Raw genomic sequence first — 25,609 nt, 5'->3', positions numbered from 1 at the left:
ATTTCCCAAACACAGCCTCTGGATATGACGTTGAGCACATGCACTCAACTTCCTTGGTCGACCATGGTGAGAACCGTTCGGAGTGGAACCTGCCCTGTTAAACCGCTGCATGGTCTTGGCCACCGTGCTGCAGCTCAGTTTCAGGGTCTTGGAAATCTTCTTATAGCCTAGGTCATCTTTATGTAGAGCAATAATATTTTTTTTTTTAGAGCCTCAGAGATTTTTTTTGCCATGAAGTGCCATGTTGAACTTCCAATGACCAGTATGAGAGAGTGAGAGGGACAACACCAAATTTAAACACACCTGTTCCCCATTCACACCTGAGACCTTGTAACACTTAGGGGTGTACTCACTTTTGTTGCCAGACATTAATGGCTGTGTTTTGAGTTGTTTTGAGGGGACAGCAAATTTCCACTGTTATACAAGCTGTACACTCACTACTTTACATTGTAGCAAAGTGTCATTTCTTCAGTGTTGTCACATGAAAAGATATGATAAAATATTTACAAAAATGTCAGGGGTGTACTCACTTTTGTGAGATACTGTATCTGAAGATCTAAAGGACCTCAATTTTGCTATACTAAAAAAAAAGTAGATAAATGCATTTACTAACAACAATTAATTTAAGTTAATATCCCATTCCACATTAAGTACGCACGGACGATCACAGTTGATATCAAAAATCCACTGCATTTCACGCCTTGAAATACCAATGGGGTATATCTTTCTATCGCCACAACCTCCAAAGTGGAGGGATTCCTATGATGGCAACGTAAGAAATGCTTAGATAAACTATGTCCCATGAAGCCTTTCCTAATGTTGGCCAAGTGTTCACCCACTCTGATCGTCAGCGTACGTGTGGTCCTCCCCACATACTGGGGTCCACACCTAGACCTGAGTAAATACACTACCCCCTTGGTGTGACAAGTAATAACGTTTTTAATTTTATACTCTTTGGAGGCAACAATTGAAGTAAAATTGGAAGTCCCAATGGTTCTCGAATTACAGCAAATTTTGCACCTTCGGCAGGTATAAAAACCTTTTAAATTGCCGAACACAATATGTTTCTCAGGTGTCGGTATTGGGTTGGGGGCTACCAAATCCTTCAGCGTGTGCGCGCTCCTAAATATCACCTTAGGGTTTTGTAAGAAGAGCGGGTCCCAGGACCCAATCGCCTTTCAATACCTTCCACTGTCTAGCGAGAATCTTGTTGATCCACCTATGCAGACTGGAAAATGTGGTTAAAATAGCCAACTTAAAATTAGATGTAGAACCCGAAGTGTTACTTTTGGGGATCAATAAATTTCCACAATCTGTGTAACTGAAGGCACCTCCTGTTCTAAAGTAATAGGGTCATACCCTTTTTGGATGCATCTTTCTTTGACAGTGGACACCTCTTCATGAAAATCCAAGGGGGTAGTGTATTTACTCAGGTATAGGTGTGGTCTCCGGTATGTGGGGAGGACCACACATACACTGGCGATCAGAGTGGGTGAACACTTGTCCAACATTAGGAAAGGCTTTGTGGGATATGATTTATCTAAACATTTCTCACGTTGCCATCATAGGAATCCCTCCACTTTGGAGGTTGTGGCAATAGAAAAATATACCCCCCATTGGCGAGGAAGTAATTTTTAAAAGGAGCATTTCAAGGCGTGAAATACAGTGGACTTTTGATATCAAATGTTATTGTCCGTGGGGACTTTATGTGGAATGGGAGATTAACGCATTTATTAAACAATGGATTCAAGTTATCAACTTCTTTTTATTATAGCAAAATTGAGGTCCTTTAGATTTCCAGATATATTTCATATAGGAATTATTAGTAAGGCTATTCCACACATTTATTCTTCCTGCTGTCATTTTGCATTTGATATATCTGTTTAATTTATCTACAGCTTACTTTTCTTTAGTTAGTACTAGTTAATAGTTAATACTATACCTGACAGTCCTTGCTATTAGAGTATTATGATTAATACACCATCAGAAGGGTATGTATCAATGATGTATGTGCACATTTTTACCTTGATATTTGTGTGGTTATGGACTAAACCCTTCTGTGAAGGGAGTTATTCTTGGTTTCCACATATGAATGTCATTCATTATATTTGTCCCCCCCCCAAAAAAAACATGTGAGATGTATAGATATTAGGTATATTAAGAGGGTGCTGGAAGCAGTATAATGGTTTTTCAAGGAACCGTGCATGACAAAACCTTTTTTTTTTTACTTGTTTATCTATAAATTGAACCTTGGTAGCTATTTAATTTGCAACTTATAGCAGTTAAGATTCCATCCTTTGCTGGTGTTTATTATAGAAATTGTTAAACATATTTTTTTTTTTATATTTTATAAATTGTTATGTTTTATAGTTCATTAATTTTTCCTCCTCAATTTTTCATTGCTATTTCACGGTGTGAGGATATCAGGACATATCTGGTACTGTGTTTTATAGATTTGATATTAAATGTATTGTTATGTCTAATAAGTTTATTGGGCAGTCTGAGTATTTTAATTTTTTTTTTTTTGATTTACATTACATTTTTGACACAGTTTTGTACATTAATTGTTTTGAGCTTGGTTGCTATCCATTTAGGAGATTATTGACCTATTGTATTCATCAAGTGGCAAAAGCAGTAGTGAGTTTTTTCCTTGACTGGGGGCTCTTATGCAAATTATGACAGTTTCCGGCCTTTCCTCTCTAAATGGAAAGGGATTAACACCACAAGCTAGCCTCCAATTACAGTTGACGCCTAATCAGGGGAAATGTGTTGGACAAGGAGCGAGCTGTGTGGTGTTTAGACCATACTACAGGCGGTCGTGCTCACATTGTCTGTGGTTTTCTATATTTGTAAGTGCAGCTTTTTATTAAACTCATTTACGTTTAACCGATTCAGCCCCGGAAGATTTGGCTGCTCAATGACCAGGCCATTTTTTTGCGATTCGGCACTGCGTCGCTTTAACTGACAATTGCGCGGCGTGCGACGCTGTACCCAAACAAAATTGACATCCTTTTTTTCCCACAAATAGAGCTTTCTTTTGGTGGTATTTGATCGCCTCTGCAGTTTGTATTTTTTTCGCTATAAACAAAAGAAAAGCGACAATTTTGAAACAAAACACAATCTTTTACTTTTTGCTATAATATCCCACATTTTTTATCAAAAAAAATATTTTCCCCTCAGTTTAGGCTGATATATATCTATATAAAAAAAAAAAAAAAAAAATATATCTCAATAAGCGTATACTGATTGGTTTGTAAAAGTTATAGATAGGGATAGATTTATGGCATTTTTATTATTATTATTTTTTTTTTTACTAGTAATGGAGGCGATCTGCGATTTTTATCGGGACTGCGACATTATGGCGGACACGACACATTTTTTAAACCATTGACAATTATACAGCGACCAGTGATATAAAAATGCACTGATTACTGTGTAAATGTCACTGGCAGGGAAGGGGTTAACACTAGGAGGCGATCAAGGGGTTAACTATGTTCCCTAGGTGTGTTTCTAACTGTGGGAGGATGGGACTGCCTAGGAGGAGAGAGAGAGATCTGTGTTCATACTTCGTATGAACACACGATCTGTCTCCTCTCCCCTGAAAGAGCCAGGGGATTATGTTTATGGGATTATGTTATCTGGCACAGTAGATGATTTATGGATGGACTAATTCATCATATATACACTTTTTTTTATTACAAAGGTTGTTTTTCAATACAATTTTGAACTCATTGACACGAGCTTCTTCACACCAGTTATTATGTCATTCCAGGACTTTGTTTTTTTCAGACTTTGCTTCATTGTTTTATTTACATTTTTTGTCATTTTGCATCAATTGTTTAGTCACAAATGGTACTTAGATATGCCTATGCACTTGAGTTTGACAGCGCACTTTTTACCCTTTTTTTTTTGCGGTTATTGCATCCCAACATCCGGGAATTTTTTAGTGCAGCAGTCTTTTTAGCACATTGGTCAAGCACACCCTTTTTAAGTTTATAACTTTTGACGAGAGCCTGTGACAACTCCTAGCACACCAGAAGATTATGGTGATGGCAGGAAAGGAAGGGGGTGGGGGGGGGGGGGGGGTGAGGCTGCCATTAATGGAGGAGGATCTCAGCTAACAAAAGAATCGGAACAAGGTACACATTCCACTGACCACAAGTTATCTCCCTTGTATTGATGTTTGTTTTTTTTATTTTGACTGCAGTTAGGCTTTAATGGGGTTGAGCCCTTCCTAACAATATCCACAACTGACAGATTATTCAATATTACTTCAAGATCACCCTAGATATTTGCAGACCTAAAATGCTTGAAAATATATTATACTCTATGTGCAAAATTTACATGGAGGCTGCTACATACATACATACATACATACACCTACATGGTACCCTCACAGCTGAATGAAACAATGTTTCAATCCTCCTGAGAAGCAATGAAATAAGGAATACTCTCTTTTATACCATAGAGCAGTGGTCTCCAAACTGCAGCCCGGGGGTCGGATGCAACCCTTTGCTTGCCCTTGAGGCACTTTTCTTCCCACTGACATCAATAATGGGCCACGATATCTCCCATTGACACCAACGATGGGACATTATTCCTCCCACTGACACCAGATTTGGAAAGTGTCAAAAGTGATCATTTCCCCATTTTAGCATTTTAATTATAGAAAAAAATAAAATAATGCACAGGGCATTTGAAGAGCTTGATGTGACAGAAATGTGCATTACCCATAGAGGTGTGTTGTGCGTTAAAAGAGGCTTTAAAATTCTGTTTAAACTTTGCCTTAGGGTCCCATCAATTTTGTGCACAATTTTACACACACAAATCCTCGTTTTAGCTCTCGTTCTCGCAATCGCGGGTGGCCACACGCATCAGGTCCCCCGCCGTGCTGCGGGCGCCTTTGTCGGCTCTTAAAGGGGAGGACATACCCGTACTGGGTTTTGCGGGAACGTGCCACTTCTCCGACTTATATCGGCGTGAGCTGGTCAGCAAGCAGTTAAAGTCTAAAGCTGGCCATACACAAATCGAAATTCATTCGGTTCAACAGGAACTAGCCAAATTTTGATCCATGTATGGGCTAGCTGGTTGTACCCAAGTCGATCTATGGATCAACTTGTGTACAACGGGCCTCATCAATGTGTTCTGATGGCAAGGAAGGCCCCCAGCTATCAGAAACAATACCACATTGGGAAGGATGCCCTCATCCACCTCGAATGTGTGGATGGGGAAATAGGGTCTTTTTTTAATGAATCATGTATGGCCAAGCCTTACTTTATCTTTTAGTGAACTTTATAAAAAACAAAATTTATAGTTACAAAACTTCCTCCGAAGCTGATGCAGAAATCTTATCTGCCTGCCTCTCCACTAACGCCAGTCAGAGGATGCCTTGTATTCATTCCAAAAATACAAAGCTTCTTGTGAATATCTGAGCAGCGCTCAGCCCCACTCGATTTTGGTTTTTCAGGAGTGGGACAGAAGTCCTCATTCGGCTGCCGATAACCACTGTGTAGCTGAGGCTGTATAGCAAACTTGCACATTTTTTTGCCCTGATAGACGCTAGTGAAGGAAATAGTTTCTTTGGACCAGCTTGGTCCAAATGATCTACAGTATTTAAAGTTCACTAAAGCATGAAGTTATGCCTAGTACACACGATGATAATATTGGTCGAATGATCACCATTTTTTTTTTTTGCATGCTAGTCTCATATAGAAAACCAATAGAATACTAAAGTTATGAAAATTCTTGTACGACAGAATACAATTTCAGAAGTGATGTAATGTACTGTGATGTATTCTCTCATTTTAAAGTATGCGGGGTCTTGATCACACAATTTTTTTCATACAAATACTATTCTAAATACACGAAAATTGCTTGTTCTGTTATCGTACAAGAAAAATCTTTGTGCTTGTCCATTCGGATAATTTTGCATGAATTGTCGTGAATGGCTCTCGAAAGCTGTGTACTAATGATCAGATTATTGGACAATGGCTCTGAAAGAGGTCATTTTCGTCTGATTTTCTCATCGTGTGTCCTGGGCATAGGGCTTTAAGCTGACTATAAACTGAGTTTCATCCATCCACACTATACATATAGCGCTGATGAAAGAATCTCCCTCTGTGCTTACTGCATTTTAACAACTGGCCCGGCTGGCTGTCAAAACACCCAAACCGCTGCATCTGATTGGATGCAGTTGCTTTTCAGGCGATCATTTTCCACTCAGACCCTAAGATTTTAAAATCAAGGGACGCTGAGCAGGAGGTGTCCCGACAGGACCACCCACGAGTGAATTTTAGCAGGTTCATCAGGAACTGGCTGAAATTCGTACAGTATATGGCCAGCTTTAACCCTCAAGCTTGTACACAGATGTGTAGGTCAGACAAATACCTGAAAAGCTGCAAAAAGAATAGGTTGTCCACTTTCCCACTATTGTAAGTGAAGGCATGTGCCAATACTAAGCTATCCAACTGATTTGCTTCCAAATGTCATTGCTTCTAAGGTAACCTGCTGCAATTATTTAGTTCCCTTTATTATACAGGAATTATAGGACTAAACACTGAAATTACTTTTATCACATTGTAGCAGCTATATTAGTACAACTCAGCGTGTGTATGCATGGTAATCTAAAAAGCATACTAAGCGGTAGATTGACTTATACATACATGCAAAATGCATACAAATTCTGTAATGTATGTGTTGTGCTAACAAGTCCTCCTACTGCTGCCAGTAGCCCAGCATATTCCTTTAATTGCTTTGATGATAAGGCCAAACCCCCAAGGCAGAAGTCATATGTGTTTGTGTGGGTGGTGGAGGGGTCTGGAATGCTGCATTCCCAGGTGGATGAGGCTAGTTCGATCAAACACCAGTTCACAGAAGGAATTTCTACAGCAGCCCACTCCGTAACTAGCACCCCTACTAATATACCATTGGCAGGAAGTGACACCAACTGCAGTACTTACCTCGCTTCTGCATAAAACTGAATAAGTCATCAAGAAACTCCTTCCTTTTTGGGTCCCCATCCAGTTCATAAAGCTACCAAAAAGACATGAACATAAATTACAGTTAGCTCGATTGACAGAACAAAAAAAGGAGCCTGAAAGCAATCAAATAAACAGCCAAATGACAAATCTGCACAAAATACAAACATGTCTGGAAAGCCAGCAAATAAAAAATAAATTAAAAAAAAAAACTTTATTTATAAGTACACACTTACATTTTGCAGTTTGCTTGTCAGAGCAAACTTTTCCATATGAAAAAGTGTCAGGAAACTTTGATCACTAGGTTTACAGCTTCATTTTTATACAGTGACGCACTATGGTGTCCTTTTATGAAAGTGCGGTAAAATACCGCTTTTCAGTTCTCAGGCATTCTCAGAGGAGGTCGCTCTCCTCTGAGTGCCTGTTTATGAAAGTGTGTAGATCGCTTCTCATGTTGAGTTGAGAAGCGATCTACAAACACCGGGAACTCCTGAGAACGGCTCCTCTCACTGTAATCTCGCATGATGTAGCAGGATTACAGTATGAGGAAGCGTAAAATACAAATTTTTAACACGAATCAGCACACATTATTCCCCAATAAAATAAAATAATAAAGTTAAATTCCCCCTACACAATATACATTAACCTAATTATAAAAAAAAACATTGTTTTTATCAATATTTAAAGATCATACATGTGCCTATTTAAATGTGAATGGTGTATAGTAAATGAATGTAATACACATATGTAATGCAGCTATACACCATTCATATAAATGCAAAATACATTTATAATCATTAAAAAATTATTTTAATAAAGTATACAAGTATAAATATTTATTAATAAATTAAAATAAAATGTATTTCATAATTGATAAACATAAAATTTGATAAACTGGTGCAATGCGAGAACACTGCGAATCCACTGCGGGGTTCCCGCATCGCACCGACTCACATGTCAGTTCACACTGCCATATGCGAATTGCTGGGGAGTGTCAATACATTGTTAACGACACCCCCAGTTCAGCTTGCATATCGCACTGCAAACTGACAGTTTGGACATGAATCGGATCGCATACGTGTGAACACACATGCGATCCGATTCCTGCACCATTACATATATAGTGCCGCTTTACCGTGGTTTTAGAGGCACGGTTTTAACCCCCTGCTATCAGCCAAAAAAGGGTTAAAACCGCCCACAAAGCGCAGCTGCAGTGGCGCTTTGTGGGTGGGTTCGCAGTGCTGCCCCATTGTTTTCAATGAGAAGGAGCACTTTAGAAGCGGTAAATACACCGCTCCTACAGCGCTCCGAAGATGCGGCTTGCAGGACTTTTTTGACCGCCCTGCAAGTGCACCGCTCCAGTGTGAAAGCCCTCAGGGCTTTCACACTGGAGTGCATTGAGTTGCTCTTTCAGGGCGCTTTGCAGGCGCTATTTTTAGCACTTTAGCGCCTGCAAAGCGCCTCAGTGTGAAAGGAGCCTTATTTGCAATAAAGAGATGGTTACAAAAACAGTCTACAATCTTCCTTATGTGTAAAACTAGTATAGTACAACCTTCAGGATTGCATAGTACCGTATATACTCGAGTATAAGTCGAATTTTTCAGCCCTTTTTTTGGGCTGAAAGTGTCCCTTCGACTTATACTCGAGTCACCGCCATCTGTCTGCATGATCAGCGTGTCATGCAGGCAGACGGCGGCCGGCGTGTGATGATAGTCTTCGGCGGCTATTCCAGCTTTCAAAAGCCGCGCCTCCTGCTCGTCTGTGATAGGCTGAACAGCTGTCAGTGTACAGCCTATCACGGACATTCTCTCATCCTCGTCCGTGGTATGAGAATGAGAGAATGTCCGTGATAGGCAGTCAGCGGTCAGCCTATCACAGACGAGGAGGAGGCGCGGCTTTTGAACTGTGGAATGGCCGCTGAACACTATCATCACACGCCGGCCGCCGCTTGAGGATGGAGATCGCCACAGGGAGGATGGAGATCGCTACAGGGAGGCTGCACAGGACACATGAACACAGGACACACATGGACAGGACACACATGGACAGGACACACATGGACAGGGTACAGGTAGGCTGCACAGGACACAGGGAGGCAGGCAGCTGCAGATGGGCATTGTTGACCCTCTGCATTTCTCACCCTCGTCTTATACTCGGGTCAATACATTTTTCCCAGTTTTTTGTGGTAAATTAGGGGCCTCGACTTATACTCGGAACGACTTATACTCGAGTATATACGGTAATACAAAATATATCTTAAGAGGTGAGCTTTAGGTGGAGAGGTTTGTAATCTATGACAATGTAATGTAAACCGTATAGTTCAACTTAAATAAACTGTACAAAGGGGAAAAGGAGCTCGGTTTGGGATATAAAGGGTATTAAATTAGCTTTTTCCAAGTGGTAATACATTCATTTATACATATGGAATCCACTACCAAATAAAAGATAGTGGCCGTAATTAATAAATGGTGCAAGTAGCTGAGTGCTGTAACCCATAGCAACCTACATAGAGACTTTATTGAAGCCAAACCTGAACAAAGTGAATTATAATGGAGAAAACCATCTGCAATCCCCCGTCATTTACTCCACTATCCCATTTCTTTAGACAAAGAAAACAAAAACAAAACATTTAGCCAAGTAAAATGTTCCTGCTCATGGACCTTCTCCTCAAAACTGATGCTTTTCCCCCCTTGCACTTTTTATAACAGCAGTAGCCCATTAAAACAAACGAGTGGCTACATTAATGCAGGGTTAAACTGAAAAACAAACATTATACTGCAGCTTACCAATTCTTCGATGTGGTGGCTGCACCAAGTTGTCTCATTCAGACAGGTGCTGGCCTCCATAATGCCTGCATGAGGCTTTCATTTTGGTGTCTGCATCCACCCCCACCTGCATGCTGGCAGCCTTCTGGAAGTGGATACAGACATATCCGCATGTCAAAATTGGACATGCCCCGAAAGCAGCCAGTGTTCATTAGGGGGGCGAGAACCTGTTTCTGCTTGCCTGTCAAATTTTGACAAGCAGCTGTATCTGTGCAGCCATTGTGCATCTGCCTGTTTGCACATGGGGGCAGTTGCAGACACCAAAACAAAAGTTTCATGAACGCAGCAGCACAAGTGCCAGCGCCCATTTCAATGAGGCCATTTAAAACTAACATGAGTGCTTACAATGGTCAGCTTTTATTCATTTATGTAAGATATTCATCTCAAAGGGGGGGGGGGGGGGACTGCTGCAAATAGATGGACTTTGGCTCTAATTTGTATTAGTCAAGTCCATCTAACACTACCTTCTTACCAGATTGACAATACTGCTGTACGTTGCTGCTCCATCCAATATGGAGACACCCTAAGACAAGAAGTGTGTTAATGGTCGGGTAAATTTCCAGGTGAAAATGGAGTTGAAAAAGCAAAAAGCAAACGCAGCCACCACATTTAAGGATTGGTGAGCTGCGATATATTACAATTTGTTTTTGGTTATAAATAGTGGTTCCTCGCATTAAGGTAAAATTGTTTAGGCATCAGTATTACCTCCTCACCCCTCTTTTACTTACCCGAGTTTATAGATGCAGTCAGGCTCGGGAGTAAGCCCGCACGAGTGTCCCCACAGAAACCTGAGAAGAGGAAGTTCATAACCGCTCTGTGCAATTCCACTGCACAGAGCAATAAGAGCCGATGTGGACTCTATAATAACCAGTAAATGTCTGTGTGGACTCTAAAAATGCCAGCAAGTGCTGGAACATACCTATAACTGCCTGAGCCCTGAATTCCCAGGTGTTCAACCACACAAAGACCACTTCAGTTACTAAAAGGAAAATCAGTCAAAAAAAATGTGGCCCACTATTTCTGTCCAGCTCTACTGAAAATGCTAGATGCCAGACTGCCAAGGTTATGCTTTCAGTCACTAAACTGAAACGAGTTTGAATTTTTTATTTCTAATTTTGTTTCTCAGAATTGCTGAAACCAGACATAGCCAGGCAATTAGCATTTTCATGAAACAGCCTCTCATAACGGATGTACTTCAAAGTGAGCAAGTGGTTTGTCACTTGTCATCGGGGTCACCACAACTAGTGTCTCCATTCAAAGATTTCCTCTCTAGTCCTGTTCTAGCAACAACCCAAAATTTGGGATTTTCCACTTTTACTCTTGGTGATAATGGGGGAAACAGACAGCAAAAAGAACCTCACAGATGTTCTAAGACCTCTTCACTGTATCCAAAAAACAAACAAAAAACAAACAAAAAAAAAAACAAAAAACAAAAACAAAAAAAAAACAAAAAAACTTTGCCTTTAGTTAAACTTTAACTTTCCCATGTTACACTGCTACCCAGATTCACCACCAGTGCAACAAAGAATATATGAGCACACGTGGGGCCTATTGTCTCCCCAGAAATCAGTATCCAAACTAACCTAAGTCAAACCTGAGTCCAAGTGGGCTGTGTGCAGGTTTAAACTTTCAGAAAGCAGAATCTTACCTGGGATTTCACAGGTTTTGGATTGGGGTGGCAAGGAAATACAGAAACATAAAAGCGATACAAAAGTGATAGCAGAAAAAAAAAAATCAAGTGGTCCATAATCTGCCCTTTTTATTTTTTTTACAGGTTTTTTTTTTTTTTGGGATGCTAATTTTTTGTCTAGATATAGAATAGATCTATGTTTGCCCCAAGAATGTTTGAAATACACTTAGGGCTCCTTCACATGGACGTGTCCGTGTACGGAGCCCGCTCTGCTCAGCAGGGGATCGCTCCGTGGATCCCCGCTGAGCAGGCAGATGACAGGTCCGTCGCTGCACAGTGTGCAGCGACGGACCTGTCAGAGCGCCGCTCTCCCCTATGGGGGATCGGATGACGACGGACCGTAGAGTCCGTCGTCACCCAATCCGATCTGAAAACGAATGGAAAAGTAAGTTTTTCCTCCGTTACACTTTTTCGGATTGGAGTGGGTCGGATCGGATCAGGTCGGATGTCAGCGGACATGTCACCGCTGACATCCGACGCTCCATAAAGATCTATGGAGGGTCCGTTCAGGTCCGCCTAAAAAACTGACAGGCGGACCTGAACGGATCGTCAGTGTGAAAGAGGCCTTAGGCTTTAGGACTCTTTCACACTGACGATCCGTTCAGGTCCGCCTGTCAGTTTTTTTAGGCGGACCTGAACGGACCCTCCATAGATCTCTATGGATCGTTGGATGTCAGCGGTGACATGTCCGCTGACATCCAACCCGCTCCGATCCGAAAAAGTGTAACGGAGGAAAAACCTACTTTTCCATCTGTTTTCGGATCGGATCGGGTGACGACGGACTCTACGGTCCGTTGTCATCCGATCCCCCATAGGGGAAAGCGGCGCTCTCACAGGTCCATCGCTGCACAGTGTGCGACGACGGACCTGTCATCTGCCTGCTCAGCGGGAATCGGCGGAGCGATCCCCCGCTGAGCAGAGCGGGCTCCGTACATCCGTGTGAAGGAGCCCTTAAGGTTGAATGACTCACTACCTCTGCTGGAAGTCTATTCCAAGTATTAACTACTCTTTTGGTAAAATATTACTTTTAAGATTAGTTTTGAGCTTTCCTTCTGACAGTTGGAAGAGAATGTATATAAAATGCACATTGTACTGCCTGTTGTGCAGTGAATTTTCACAACCAAAATAAGTCTTTTGTTACCGTACTGACATTTAGGCCCCTTTCACCTAGAGTGGCCACCTGATCCCTTTAAAACCGAACACATTAATTACACAGGTTCTGTGGCTGATTAAGGTGGTAATTAAACGCACTTGGTGCCTTATCTGCATTAAATTAGCCTCAGAACCTGTGTAATTCATATGTGTTCGGGTTTAAAGGAAGGGATGAGGTGGCAACCCTACTTTCACCTGGAGAAGTTCGATCTTTCAGAAGGACCTGATCACACCCTGCATTCTCCTCTATGGGCAGTGAGATGTAAATGGACTTGTGTCTGTTTACACCCAGCTACCTCTGGGTCCGATCCAATCTGGCAAAAACAAATGGACTGAGATCCATTACCCTCTGGCCAGATCGAAAGGCAGTCGGGTGTAAATGGACAGGCAGGCCTTTTACATCCAGCTGCCCATAGAGCAGAAGGGGCTGTGTCTGTGTTCGGTCTGCAGAGATCCGCTCAGCTAAGCAGGGGATCGGCAAATGGAGAAAAACTGAGAAACAGAGAATCGGGGGGGGGGGGGGTCCCCGAGAATAAAGGAGGAAACTACTAGGAGGGGGAGTGGGAGTAAGCGGGAGGGAAACCATAACCATGCCAGGGGAGACCTAGTCAAGTAGCATGTTCAATTCTATGGGTCCACCTCCGAGCTAGGTGGGGAAATCTCCATTTGCAAGGAGCCCCAAAAGTCTTTCCAGGATGACCAGATCTTATCAAATTTACTCGGGCAGTTCCCGTTAATGTACGTTATTCTATACAAAGGTAGGAAATTGTTCAGGGTATTTCTCCAGGAGACAACGGTGGATGGCAATGCAGCCTTCCATTGCAGCAAAATCTCTCTACGAGCATAGTATGTAGTGTATATCAGAGTAATTTGGTATATTTCTGCACAGCGGGGGTCTGCAATTATATTCAACAGTGTGACCTCAGGGGTCAGTGCAAGGGTAGTCCCTGCAGCCTGATTAATATCCGCTAGGGCCTTCTCCCAAAACTCCTTCAGGAAGAGACATGACCAAATCATATATATAAAAGAAGCCTCCAGGTTCCCACAATGTGAACATGACAAGGACCTATCAGGGTAGATAGCAGCTAGTGTCTGAGGTGTATAGTAAGCTCTATGCAGAAACTTCAACTGAATAAAGTGGTCCCGTGCAGAGATCAAATTTGTGACATAAGAACAGACACAGCCCTCCCAGTCCTCCTCAGTTAAGGAAGGAATATCATGTTGCCACTTCAAAAAACCTTGGTCAGTTTAGAGGATGGAGCCATCGTGAGGTGGAAGTACAGTGAGGACAAGGGAGCATGCAGAACCTTTTTTGTAATTTCTTTAAATGGCATTTAGTGTTAGGCTCGGTTCACACTACCGCGACTTGGGATCCGACTTGTAAGCCCTCAAGTCGCCCCAAGTCGCCCCAGAAAGAGATTCACATTACAGTGCATGGAAGCGTCTTAATAGACACTACTGAAGTCGCTCCGACTTCAGAGCGTACTCCCTGTACTACTTGGATCCGACTTTGATCCGACTTCAGCCTATTGACTATCATTGAAGTCGGATCGCCGTCTCGCATGATCCGACTTCGGCATGCGACTTGTGCTCAAATGATCTTGAGGGGAACTCCGCGCCAAATTTTAAATAAAAATCCGGCATGGGTTCCCCCTCCAGGGGCATACCAGGCCCTTGGGTCTGGTATGGACCTTGAGGAGAACCCCCTACGCCGAAAAAACAGCGTGGGGGGTCCCCCCCAATCCATACCAGACCCTTATCCGAGCACGCAGCCCGGCCGGACAGGAATGGGGGTGGGGACGAGCGAGCGCCCCCCCCCCCCCTCCTGAACCGTACCAGGCCGCATGCCCTCAACATGGGGGGTTTGGTGCCTTGGGGGAGGGGGGCGCGCTGCGGCCCCCCCACCCCAAAGCACCTTGTCCCCATGTTGATGAGGACAAGGGCCTCTTCCCGACAACCCTGGCCGTTGGTTGTCGGGGTCTGCGGGCGGGGGGCTTATCGGAATCTGGGAGCCCCCTTTAATAAGGGGGCCCCCAGATCCCGGCCCCCCACCCTATGTGAATAGGTATGGGGTACATGGTACCCCTACCCATTCACCTAGGGAAAAAAGCGTCAATAAAAAACACAGTACACAGGTATTTAAAATAATTTATTAGGCAGCTCCGGGATCTTCTTCCGACTCCGGGGGTCTCTCCGGCGTCTTCTCCCGGTGTCCGCATCTTCTGCCGGCTCCACCGCTATCTTCTGGCGCTCTTTTGCCAGCGGTGGTCCGGACCTCTGGATCATCTTCTTCCCTCTTCTCTTCCAGAGATGTTGACACGACGCTCTCCCCAGCCAGAATGGTTTCTGTGCGCTCTGCAAGGGACTTATATAGGCCGTGACCCCGCCCCCTTATGCCGTCACAGTCCCTGGGCATGCTGGGTCTGTGACGTTTTAGGAGGCGTGGTCACCGGGTGATGACCACGCCCCCTTATGACGGCACAGCCCCAGCATGCCCTGGGACAGTGACCTCATAAGGGGGCGGGGTCACCGCCTATATAAGTCCGTTGCGGAGCGTTCAGAGACCATTCCAGCTGGAGAGAGCGTCGTGTCAACATCTTTGGAAGAAAAGAAGAAGGCAGAAGTCCGGACCACCGCTAGCAATTGAGCTGCAGAAGATAGCGGAGGAGCCGGCAGAAGATGCGGACACCGGGAGGAGACGGCGGAGAGACCCCCGAAGTCGGAAGAGGACCCCCGAAGTCGGAAGAAGATCCCGGAGCTGCCTAATAAATTATTTTAAAAAACCTGTGTACTGTTTGTTTTATTGACGCTTTTTTCCCCTAGGTGAATGGGTAGGGGTACCATGTACCCCATACTCATTCACATAGGGTGGGGGGCCGGGATCTGGGGGCCCCCTTATTAAAGGGGGCTCCCAGATTCCGATAAGCCCCCCGCCCGCAGACCCCGACAACCAACGGCCAGGGTTGTCGGGAAGAGGCCCTTGTCCTCATCAACATGGGGACAAGGTGCTTTGGGGTGGGGGGGCCCGCAGCGCGCCCCCCTCCCCCAAGGCACCAACCCCCCCATGTTGAGGGCATGCGGCCTGGTACGGCTCAGGAGGGGGGGGGGGGGCGCTCGCTCGTCCCCACCCCCATTCCTGTCCGGCCGGGCTGCGTGCTCAGATAAGGGTCTGGTATGGATTGGGGGGACCCCCCACGCCGTCCTTTCGGCGTAGGGGGGTTCCCCTCAAGATCCATACCGGACCCAAGGGCCTGGTATGCCCCTGGGGGGGGGGGGAACCCATGCCGGATTTTTATTTAAAATTTGGCGCGGAGTTCCCCCTAAAGATTCATACCAAACACAGTGGCGGGGATCCAAGTCGGATCCCCGTTCATTGAAAGTCGGATCCACAAGTCGTGTTGAAGTCGGGTTAAAGTCGCGTTGCAAAGTCGCGTTGAAGTCGTGTTGCCCCTGTGTGAATCGAGCCTTAGCCTATGTGGCACACTGGGCGTTCGAGATTGACATTTTAAGTGTAGGCCTTAGGGCCGGTTCACACGGGGGCGACTTGTCAGGCGACCTAGCCGCCTGACAAGTCGCCTCCCGTTCTGTACAATGGAACCGTTCTAATCGGAGCGACGCAAGTCGCTCCGACTTAGAAGAAAGGTTCCTGTACTACTTTGGGGGCGACTTGCATAGACTTCTATACAGAAGTCGTCTTGCAAGTCGCCCCGGCAGTCGTGTGCAGGTCGCCTCGGTGAGGCGACCTGCAAGTCGTGCCGCGTCTAGTGTGAACCGGCACTTAGAGGCATTAAAAAATTCCCCAAAGCTGCGTTTGGAGAGGAGCTTATGAGAGTAATACATACATACATACATACATACATACATACATACATGTGTTCTTATGCATGTACATTTCTTCTAGTGGCTAAAATACATAATATTCCAGCCAATAGAACGTGATTATGTTAAAAAGCTTCTAAACGCTAAACTTCTTCAAACACGCACAAATACGACTGAAAACATCACAAGGATTAGAGGCATTTTCTCTGGCAACTACTGGCAGCAGGTTTAGGTGTATAAATTCATATGCCCATAGCTAGGGGAGTTGTAGTTAGGGAAGACATTAAAAAGCAGAGGGTGGAACAGAGCAGGAAAACACATGTGCTGCTCAATATTTGCATTTAAAAAATTAGCTTTTGGGATTTCAATGACAAAATCAAAACCAACAGCTTTTGGCCAAAACTGTGCATCAGTCTCATGTGTTTGCTATAGCTACTTGGCACTTTAAACCTTAGCATACAAGCTGTGCAATCTGTGAGGACTTACCTAAACTATCAATTTAAAATGTACCTAATCAGGCAGGCCAAAGCATTATCAGATTGTAATGTGTGTGGCAAGAATAAGGGAGAGAGGCTGGGTCTTACATGACTTCAGACCAGTGTTACTGTATATTCTTCATGGTGTTAAGAGACCAGTGAGGTGTGTTGAAGCAAATCAACTCTCGAACAAAACTTCTAAAAATATAGCAGGGTGAATTAAAAAAAAAAAAAGTCTCTCAGCTCCATATCTTGAGGGAGTAGGGGAAACAGAATGAATAAAAGTGAACACATCCTTAACATCTGCTGCTACTGTAAAGGAGGAAATGAAAGCGGCAGACAGAATGAATGAGTCAGAGATATACACAGCTCTTGGCACACATCCAGTATCTGTCAGTGGGGCAATAACCTGAAGGGTCTTACAGTTCCCAGGAAAATGTGCCGTGTCAAGATACCCTGACAATGCCACTATGATTCAGGAGATAGCATGACGACACACACCTGTGTAAGCCAATATTTACCTCCGTAGCAGGAGCATGTAGTTGTGTGTAATTGGCAAGCAGCCACTCTGAAGTGTGTAGATCTGCCAGAATCACAGTGTACTCATTTACATGAGAAGATTGCCAAGAACGATTAGCTTCTGAGTTTAACTCCTTCTCAACATCTGTTCCCATAAGTGTGCCTCAAGAGGCTCAGGCAGACAAAGAAGAGAGGCAACAGAACAGAACCATTGAGCAAGACAATCTAATTGATGGACAACAAACAATAGGAGTTCCCTCTCCTGCTACCAACCATTACACCAACTGTCACTAACTGCAGGCAATTCCCAGCCAGGTGGTAATTTGATATTTATTGCTGACAACATTTAGCACTAACTTAAAATGGCTTCTATTGAACATATCAGTGTAGACTGTTATCACTGTATGCTTCATCTATAAAGGACATTCTATGGAAATGTCATAGGTTTTAACTGCTGAGCAAATTAAATATCGACTACATTTTTAAAGCGCTTCATATGTGTCCTGTTTTACAGATATTTAACACATGGTTAAAAACCACAGAAGAAGCTCAACAACTAAAATCATGAATTGCAGTAGGCATTATCAATATATGCAAAATCGCAAACTTTAATAAAAAAAAAACCCTGCATATTGTAAACAATGTATGGGGGGAGGGTTAAAGTGTTTGTAACCTGCACTTCATAATCCTGATATGTGCCTGATGTACCACATACAAGAAGGTATCCCATTCTCTTTGTATTGCTTCCTTTATGTGAAATCCCTGGAGTTCCTGCTAGTCCCCTTGCTTTCCTATTAAAAACTGACCACACTAAGCAGGAGAGCACACTGTGGTCACTTCTCTAGCTGTGCTGGGAACTCCATGTACTCTCCAATGATCGGACTTGCCCACGCTGCACAACTATTCACTGGGAAGCTCAGTGTATTGCTGCTTCTTCTCCCTCAGCTCTTATGCAGCTGAGATAGGGAATGTGATCACTTATAAAAAAAAGTTTTTTTTTTTTTAACATCTATACAAAAAGGTTTTGCCTTTCATTTCAATTTTAAACTGAATGGGTTGTTTTACAAGCCAAATTGTTTACAATGACTTTAACCACTTAACGACCTCCCTATAGCAGTTTTACTGCTACAGGGCAGCGGCTGTGTGCAGGATCCCATAATATATATATATATATATATATATATATATATATACACATATACATACACACATACATATACACACACATATACACGGGCGCGCGCTGCAGGACGGCTCACTCCCGCTGTGATTACTCGATGTCCGCCGGCACCCGCTGATCACTTGGTACACAGGCAGAATGTGAACAAGGTAGATTGCAGTTCTGTCAGGAGGGAAGACATGTTTTTCCCTAGTACAAGGGCCTCCCCTACAAAAAGAAAAAAACAGCTAGGCACACATTTAACCATTTGATCGCCCCTGTCATTAGTACAGTGGCAGTGCATATTTTTAGCACCGATCACTGTATTAGTGTCACTGTTTCCCAGTGTCAGAATGTCCGCCACAATATTGCAGTCCTGCTATAAGTTGCTGATCACCGCCATTACTAGTATAAAAATAAATACAAATTCCAGTATATATACACCATAGTTTGTAGAACTTTTGCACAAACCAATCAAGTAGCAGCAATATGTAGCAGAATACATATTGGTCTAAATTTATGAAGAAGTTAGATTTTTTTCCTTTTTTCTTTTCCTTTTATTGAATGTGTTTTATAGCAGAAATAAAAAAAAGAATTATATATATATCTTCTTATTTTTTCCTCTTTCAAAATTGTCATTATTTGTTTATAGCCCCAACAATTCTAAAACACAGTGGTGATTAAATACAGCAAAAAGAAAGCTCTATTTGTGGGGGGAAAAAATATGACACATTTTATTTGGGTACAGCGTGCACGACCGCTTAATTGTTAAAGTAACAGTGCCGTATCTTCAAAAAATGGTCTGATCATATGGAGGGGGGGGGGGGGGGGGGGATGGGATCTGCGAGAGGTCAAATGTTTAAGGGGCTAGATTTAGTTAAAGTATGTATAAAAGATACATATAAAACAGCTCAATCATGGAAAGTGCAGGAGATGGCCCAGGGTAACGCAGAGGCAGGCAAGGCTCCTTCTCCAGCTGTAGTACCCCCTGCAGCACCGATACCTAATGAGGGTGTCTCTGATTATTTCTTGGTCCAGTCCTGCATCTCTCCATAGGCTTAGTAGCATATTTTTAGCACTGATCATTGTATTATTAGTGTCACTGGTTCCCCCCAAAAAAAGTGTCGGTGTCTGGATTGACACCGCAATATCGCAGTCCCACTATAAGTCGCTGATCGCCGCCATTACTAGTAAAAAAATAAATAAAAATTTCCCATAGTTTGTAGATGCAATAACTTTTGTGCAAACAAATCACTATACGCTTATTGGGATTTTTTAACCAAAAATATGTAGCAGAATACATATTGACCTAAATTTCTGACTTTTTTTATTGAATATATATGTTTTATAGCAGAAAGTAAAAAAATTTTTTTTTTTAAATTTTCCAAAATGGTCAGTCCTTTTTTACATAGTAGGTGAGGTTTAAAAAGAAACACAAGTCCATCTTATGTGTGTGATTATATGTCAGTATTACATTGTATATCCCTCTATGTTGTGGTCGTTCAGGTGCTTATCTAATAGTTTTTTGAAATTATCTATGACCACCACTTGTGGAAGTGAATTTCACATCCTTATCGCTCTTACAGTAAAGAACCCTCTACACAGTTTAAGGTTAAACCTCTTTTCTTCTAATTTTAATGAGTGGTCACGTGTCTTATTAAACTCCTTCGGCAAAAAAGTTTTATCCCCAAATATGGTAGTTGTAAATTGAAATCACATCCCCTCTCAAGCATCCCTTTTCCAGAGAGAATAAGTTCAGTGCTCGCAACCTTTTTCAGAACTGGACAGCATACTCCAGGTGCAGCCGGACCAGAGTCTTGTAGCCTGGGAGACTTATCGCTTTATCTCTGGAGTTAATCCCTTTTTAATGCATGCCGAAATTCTGTTTGCTTTGTTAGCATGCCATTGCTGAGCCTGTCATCTACCAGGACCCCCAGGTCCTTTTTCATCCTAGATTCCCGTAAATTGCATTCATATTTTTGCAACCCAAATGCATTATTTGACGTTAACCTCATTTGGCATGTAGTTGCCCACCCCATTAATTTGTTCAGATCTTCTTGAAAGGTTTCCACATCCTGCAGAGAAGGTATTTCCCTGCTTAGCTTAGTATCATCTGCAAATACAGAGAATGAGCCGTTTACTCCATCCTCCAGGTCGTTATTGAACAAATTAAATAGGATTGGTCCCAGCACAGAACCCTGGGAGACCCCACTACCCACCCCTGATCATTCTTAGTCCCCATTTATCACCACGCTCTGAACTCGCCCTTGTAGCCAGTTTCAATCCATGTACTCACCCTATGGTCCATGCCAAAGGACCTTACTTCTACAGTAAATGTTTATAATGAACGGTGTCAAATGCTTTGGCAAAATCCAGATACACCACGTCTACGGGCCTTCCTTTATCTAGATGGCAACTCCCCTCCTCATAGAAGGTTAATAGATTTTTTTTTGGCAAGAACGATTCTTCATGAATCCATGCTGATTACTGCTAATGATACCGTTTTCATTACTAAAATCTTGTATATAGTCCCTTATCATCCCCTCCAAGAGCTTGCATACTATTGATGTTAGGCTAACTGCTCTGTAATTCCCAGAGTAATCTTACTTAGAGCGCAAAAAATAAACGAAGCCATGATTAAATACCACCAAAAGACAGCTCTATTTGTGGGAATAAAAAGGGACATAAATTTTACTTGGGTACAGTGTCGCACAACTGTGCAATTGTCAGTTAAAATAACACAGTGCCGATCAAAAAAAAATTGGCTGGTCAGGAAGGGGGGTAAATCTTCCGGAGGTCAAGTGGCTAAGAACACAGATTTGGCCAACAAAAATAATTGTGCGAGAAAGGAATAGGTTTCAGCATGGGATGGTCTGCTACTCTTGCACTTCATGAAGGCTGCCTCAAAATGTGGTGCGACCATACACAGTGCAGGCCAGTTGCAGGATCAAGCCACCAAATTTCTGACATCACAAGATGCCTCGAACGCATGGTAGGGACAGGCTCCACAGGGCATGTGCAAGATCTCACCATCATATTGCCGACATTCTTACATAAGTGTGGCAGTCACAGGTCATTGGGAGTTGAAATATGGTGGGTGTAACTGCGCATGAAAGGGGCAAATATAAAATGGGAGATCCTGACAAGCACCAGGGGAAGATGGTGGATGCTGTGGGGCTGCTCTTCCTCCAAAAGCTGCAACTGACTAAGAATATGCCCTGCCCAGCTCCACTGAATGCTGAAATTCAGCAGGGTATATAAGCCCTGCTTCACACTGACTGCGGGAATGAAATCGTGCGAGTTCAGCTGAACTCGCACGTTTTCATTCCCACATTTCAGTCCCGAATTCGGGGGCGCCGCACCGATTCGGACACGTCAGATCACATCAATTTGAACCAGGGCTAAAAGACAACTTTCCACAAAGCCCCAGAATCAAGCTCTCACCAGCCGTACACCACACACTATAATACAAATTATATTTTATATATAAATTATATATATATATATATATATATATATATATATATATATTTATATTACACACACATACACACATTAGTGGATATAAAATTCTACACACGCACCCCTGTTAAAATGTCAGGTTTCTGTGATGTAAAAAAAAAAAGACTAAGATAAATCATTTCAGAACTTTTTTCACCTTTAATGTGACCTATAAACTGTACAACTCAGTTGAACAACAAACTGAAATCTTTTAGTGGGAGGGACATAAAAATAAAGAACACTAAAATATGGTTGCATAAATGTGCACATCCTTAAACTAATACTTTGTTGAAGCACCTTTTGATTTTATTACAGCACTCAGTCTTTGGGTATGAGTATCAGCATGGCACATCTTGACTTGGCAATATTTTCAAAAACACTCCAAATCTGTCAGATTGCGAGGGCATCGCCTGTGCACAGCCCTCTTCAGATCACCCCACAGATTTTCAATCTGATTCAGGTCTGGGCCACTCTAAAACCCTAATCTTCTGGTGAAGCCATTACTTTGTTGATTTGCATGTATGATTTTGGTCATTGTCATGCTGAAAGATGAAGTTCCTCTTCATGTTCAGCTTTCCAGCAGAAGCCTGAAGGTTTTGTGCCAATGTTGACTGGTATTTGGAACTGTTCATAATTCCCTCTACCTTGACTGAAGCCCCTGTTTCAGCTGAAGAAAAACAGCCCCAAAGCACGATGCTGCCACCACCATACTTCAGGAGTGGGTATGGTGTTCTTCTAGTGATGTGCAGTGTTTTTGCACCAAACATATCTTTTGGCATTATGGCCAAAAAGTACAACCTTGGTTTCATCAGACCACAATGCATTTTCCCACATGCTTTTGGGAGACTTCAGATGTGTTTTTGAAAAATTTAGCTGGGCTTGGATGTTTTTCTTGGTTAGAAAAGGCTTCTATCTTGCCACTCTACCCCATAGCCCAGACATATGAAGAACATGGGAGACTGTCGTCACATGTACCACACAGCCAGTACTTGCAAGATATTCCTGCGACTCCTTTAAATGTTGATGTAGGCCCCTTGGCAGCCTCCCTGACCAGTTTTCTTCTAGTATTTCATCAATTTTGGAGGGACGTCCAGTTGTTGGTAATGTCACTGTTGTGCCATATTTTCTTCACTTGATGATGACTGTCTTTCACTGTGTTCCATGGTATATCTAATGCCTTGGAAATTTGTTTGTACCTTTTTCCTGACTGATGATGCTTTGGAAGCTCTTTGTCAGGGGTCCTCAAACTACGGCCCGCGGGCCACATGCGGCCCGCCGAGGACATTTATCCGGCCCAATCCACCCAGGGCCGGATTCCCGACAATCCAGGCTCGGGCCGGGGCCAGGTCGGCTCGGCTTCGGCAGGGAGCATATCCGCTCCGCTCAAGCCGCTTCCCCCACCCCAGTAATGGAGGGCTCCGTGTGCCGCGCTGCATGCTGGGAAGTGTAGTTTCCAGCACAGTCCCGCACGGAGACAGGAGGCGCGAAGAGTGACAGCGAGAGCGGAGGCTTCAGGCAACAGCCTACTAACAAGTGAGGACCTCACTGTGCCACTGTCCCCCTGTCCACCCCTCTGTCCCCCTGTCCACCCCACTGTCCCCCTGTCCACCCCACTGTCCCCCTGTCCACCCCACTGTCCCCCTGTCCACCCCACTGTCCCCCTGTCCATCCCTCTGTCCCCCTATCCATCCCTCTGTCCCCCTATCCATCCCTCTGTCCACCCCACTGTCCCCCTGTCCATCCCTCTGTCCCCCTATCCATCCCTCTGTCCACCCCACTGTCCCCCTGTCCATCCCTCTGTCCCCCTGTCCACCCCTCTGTCCACCCCTCCGTCCCCCTGACCACCCCTCTGTCCCCCTGTCCACCCCACTGTCCCCCTGTCCACCCCCCTGTCCATCCCACTGTCCCCCTGTCCACCCCCCTGTCCATCCCACTGTCCCCCTGTCCATCCCACTGTCCCCCTGTCCATCCCACTGTCCATCCCACTGTCCCCCTGTCCATCCCACTGTCCCCCTGTCCATCCCACTGTCCCCCTGTCCATCCCACTGTCCCCCTGTCCATCCCACTGTCCCCCTGTCCACCCCACTGCCCCCCTGTCCACCCCACTGCCCCCCTGTCCACCCCACTGTCCCCCTGTCCACCCCACTGTCCCCCTGTCCACCCCACTGTCCCCCTGTCCACCCCACTGTCCCCCTGTCCATCCCACTGTCCCCCTGTCCATCCCACTGTCCCCCTGTCCATCCCTCTATCCCCCTGTCCATCCCCTCTGTCCCCCTGTCCACCCCTCTGTCCATCCCACTGTCCACCCCACTGTCCCCCTGTCTACCCCTCTGTCTCTGTCCATCCCACTGTCCCCCTGTCTACCCCTCTGTCCCCCTGTCCACCCCTCTGTCCATCCCACTGTCCCCCTGTCCACCCCACTGCCCCCCCCCCCCGTCCCCCTGTCCACCCCTCTGTCCATCCCACTGTCCCCCTGTCCATCCCTCTGTCGCCCTGTCCATCCCCTATATATATTATTATTTATTATTCATTCTTTTATTCTTTTGCACTACAAAAAAGATGTGTGCATAGGAATTAGTTCATATTTTTTTTTAAACTATAGTGCGGCCCCCCAACAGTCTGAGGGACCGTGAACTGGCCCCCTGTCTAAAAAGTTTGAGGACCCCTGCTCTTTGTGGACCATGGCTTTTGCTGTAGAATGCTGACTAAGAAAAGGTCAGTAAAGACCTACTAGAACAGCTTAACTTTATTTGGGCTTAAGCTGAGGCACTTAATAATTCTGACATAATTGATCTTTGTCTCATTTTTTTACAACACACACACCAGAACCAACAGCGCTGTCACCCTTTTACAGCAAGTAAACGCATCTACTGTCAGAAAACAAAGTGCTGGCAAGGTTGCATCATATATACCTTATTTTCCCCATAATTTCCACTACAGGCTCGAATAGAACTAAAGAATTTTCACAGGCAGTTTAGTAAATGATCATCTTTGAACACACAACTTTCCCTTACTCCATAAGGAGCACTGGGTTAAAGTGCTGTCGGAAGGCAATTGTGGGCATCTGACATGCTTGTGAAAATTAAAAAAGGTTTTCAAATGTAATAAACTGATCAAATAATAAAGTAGCACATTTGCACCCCTCTGCCCCTCAATTCATGCTTGGATAAGGGTCTGGTATGGCTATTGGTGGAACCCCACGCCATTTTGTTTTGCACTGACTTATCCTTTAAATCCATACCAGATCAAAGAGCCTGATATACTCTTTTGTATTTTTAGTATGGTGTCCTCTATAAAAAAAAACGTACCAAACCCAAAAAGACTGGTATGGGTTAAGAGGGGGCCTCCTTTTTTATTTTGTGTTGGCCATTTTTATTCTGCGGTTGGTGGGGAATTCCCGGCTGAAAGCAGGAATTCATTGTTAGAACACCGGCAAGTGCCAGCTCCTAACAAAACTAGGGCTGCAACTAACGATTTTTTTCAAAATCGAT

The 25,609-nt window shown here is 44.0% G+C and overlaps 1 protein-coding gene across 3 annotated transcripts in view; it reads right to left on the bottom strand.

The window, feature by feature from the left end:
- Window positions 1–25,609, bottom strand: part of ARID3A (AT-rich interaction domain 3A) — a 168,005-nt gene that overhangs the window by 56,674 nt on the left and 85,722 nt on the right. For all 3 annotated transcript variants that reach the window (XM_073594071.1, XM_073594058.1, XM_073594062.1), the window contains exon 4: window positions 6,960–7,032. In XM_073594071.1, the coding sequence (XP_073450172.1) occupies window positions 6,960–7,032 (73 nt within the window). The remainder of the gene's footprint in view (window positions 1–6,959; window positions 7,033–25,609) is intronic.

The sequence above is a fragment of the Aquarana catesbeiana genome, linkage group LG01, assembly GCF_042186555.1.
Source record: "Aquarana catesbeiana isolate 2022-GZ linkage group LG01, ASM4218655v1, whole genome shotgun sequence".
In the NCBI taxonomy this organism is placed as follows: Eukaryota; Metazoa; Chordata; class Amphibia; order Anura; family Ranidae; genus Aquarana; species Aquarana catesbeiana.
Note: the sequence above shows the minus strand (reverse complement) of the source record. Positions and strands in the feature narration are given on the sequence as shown.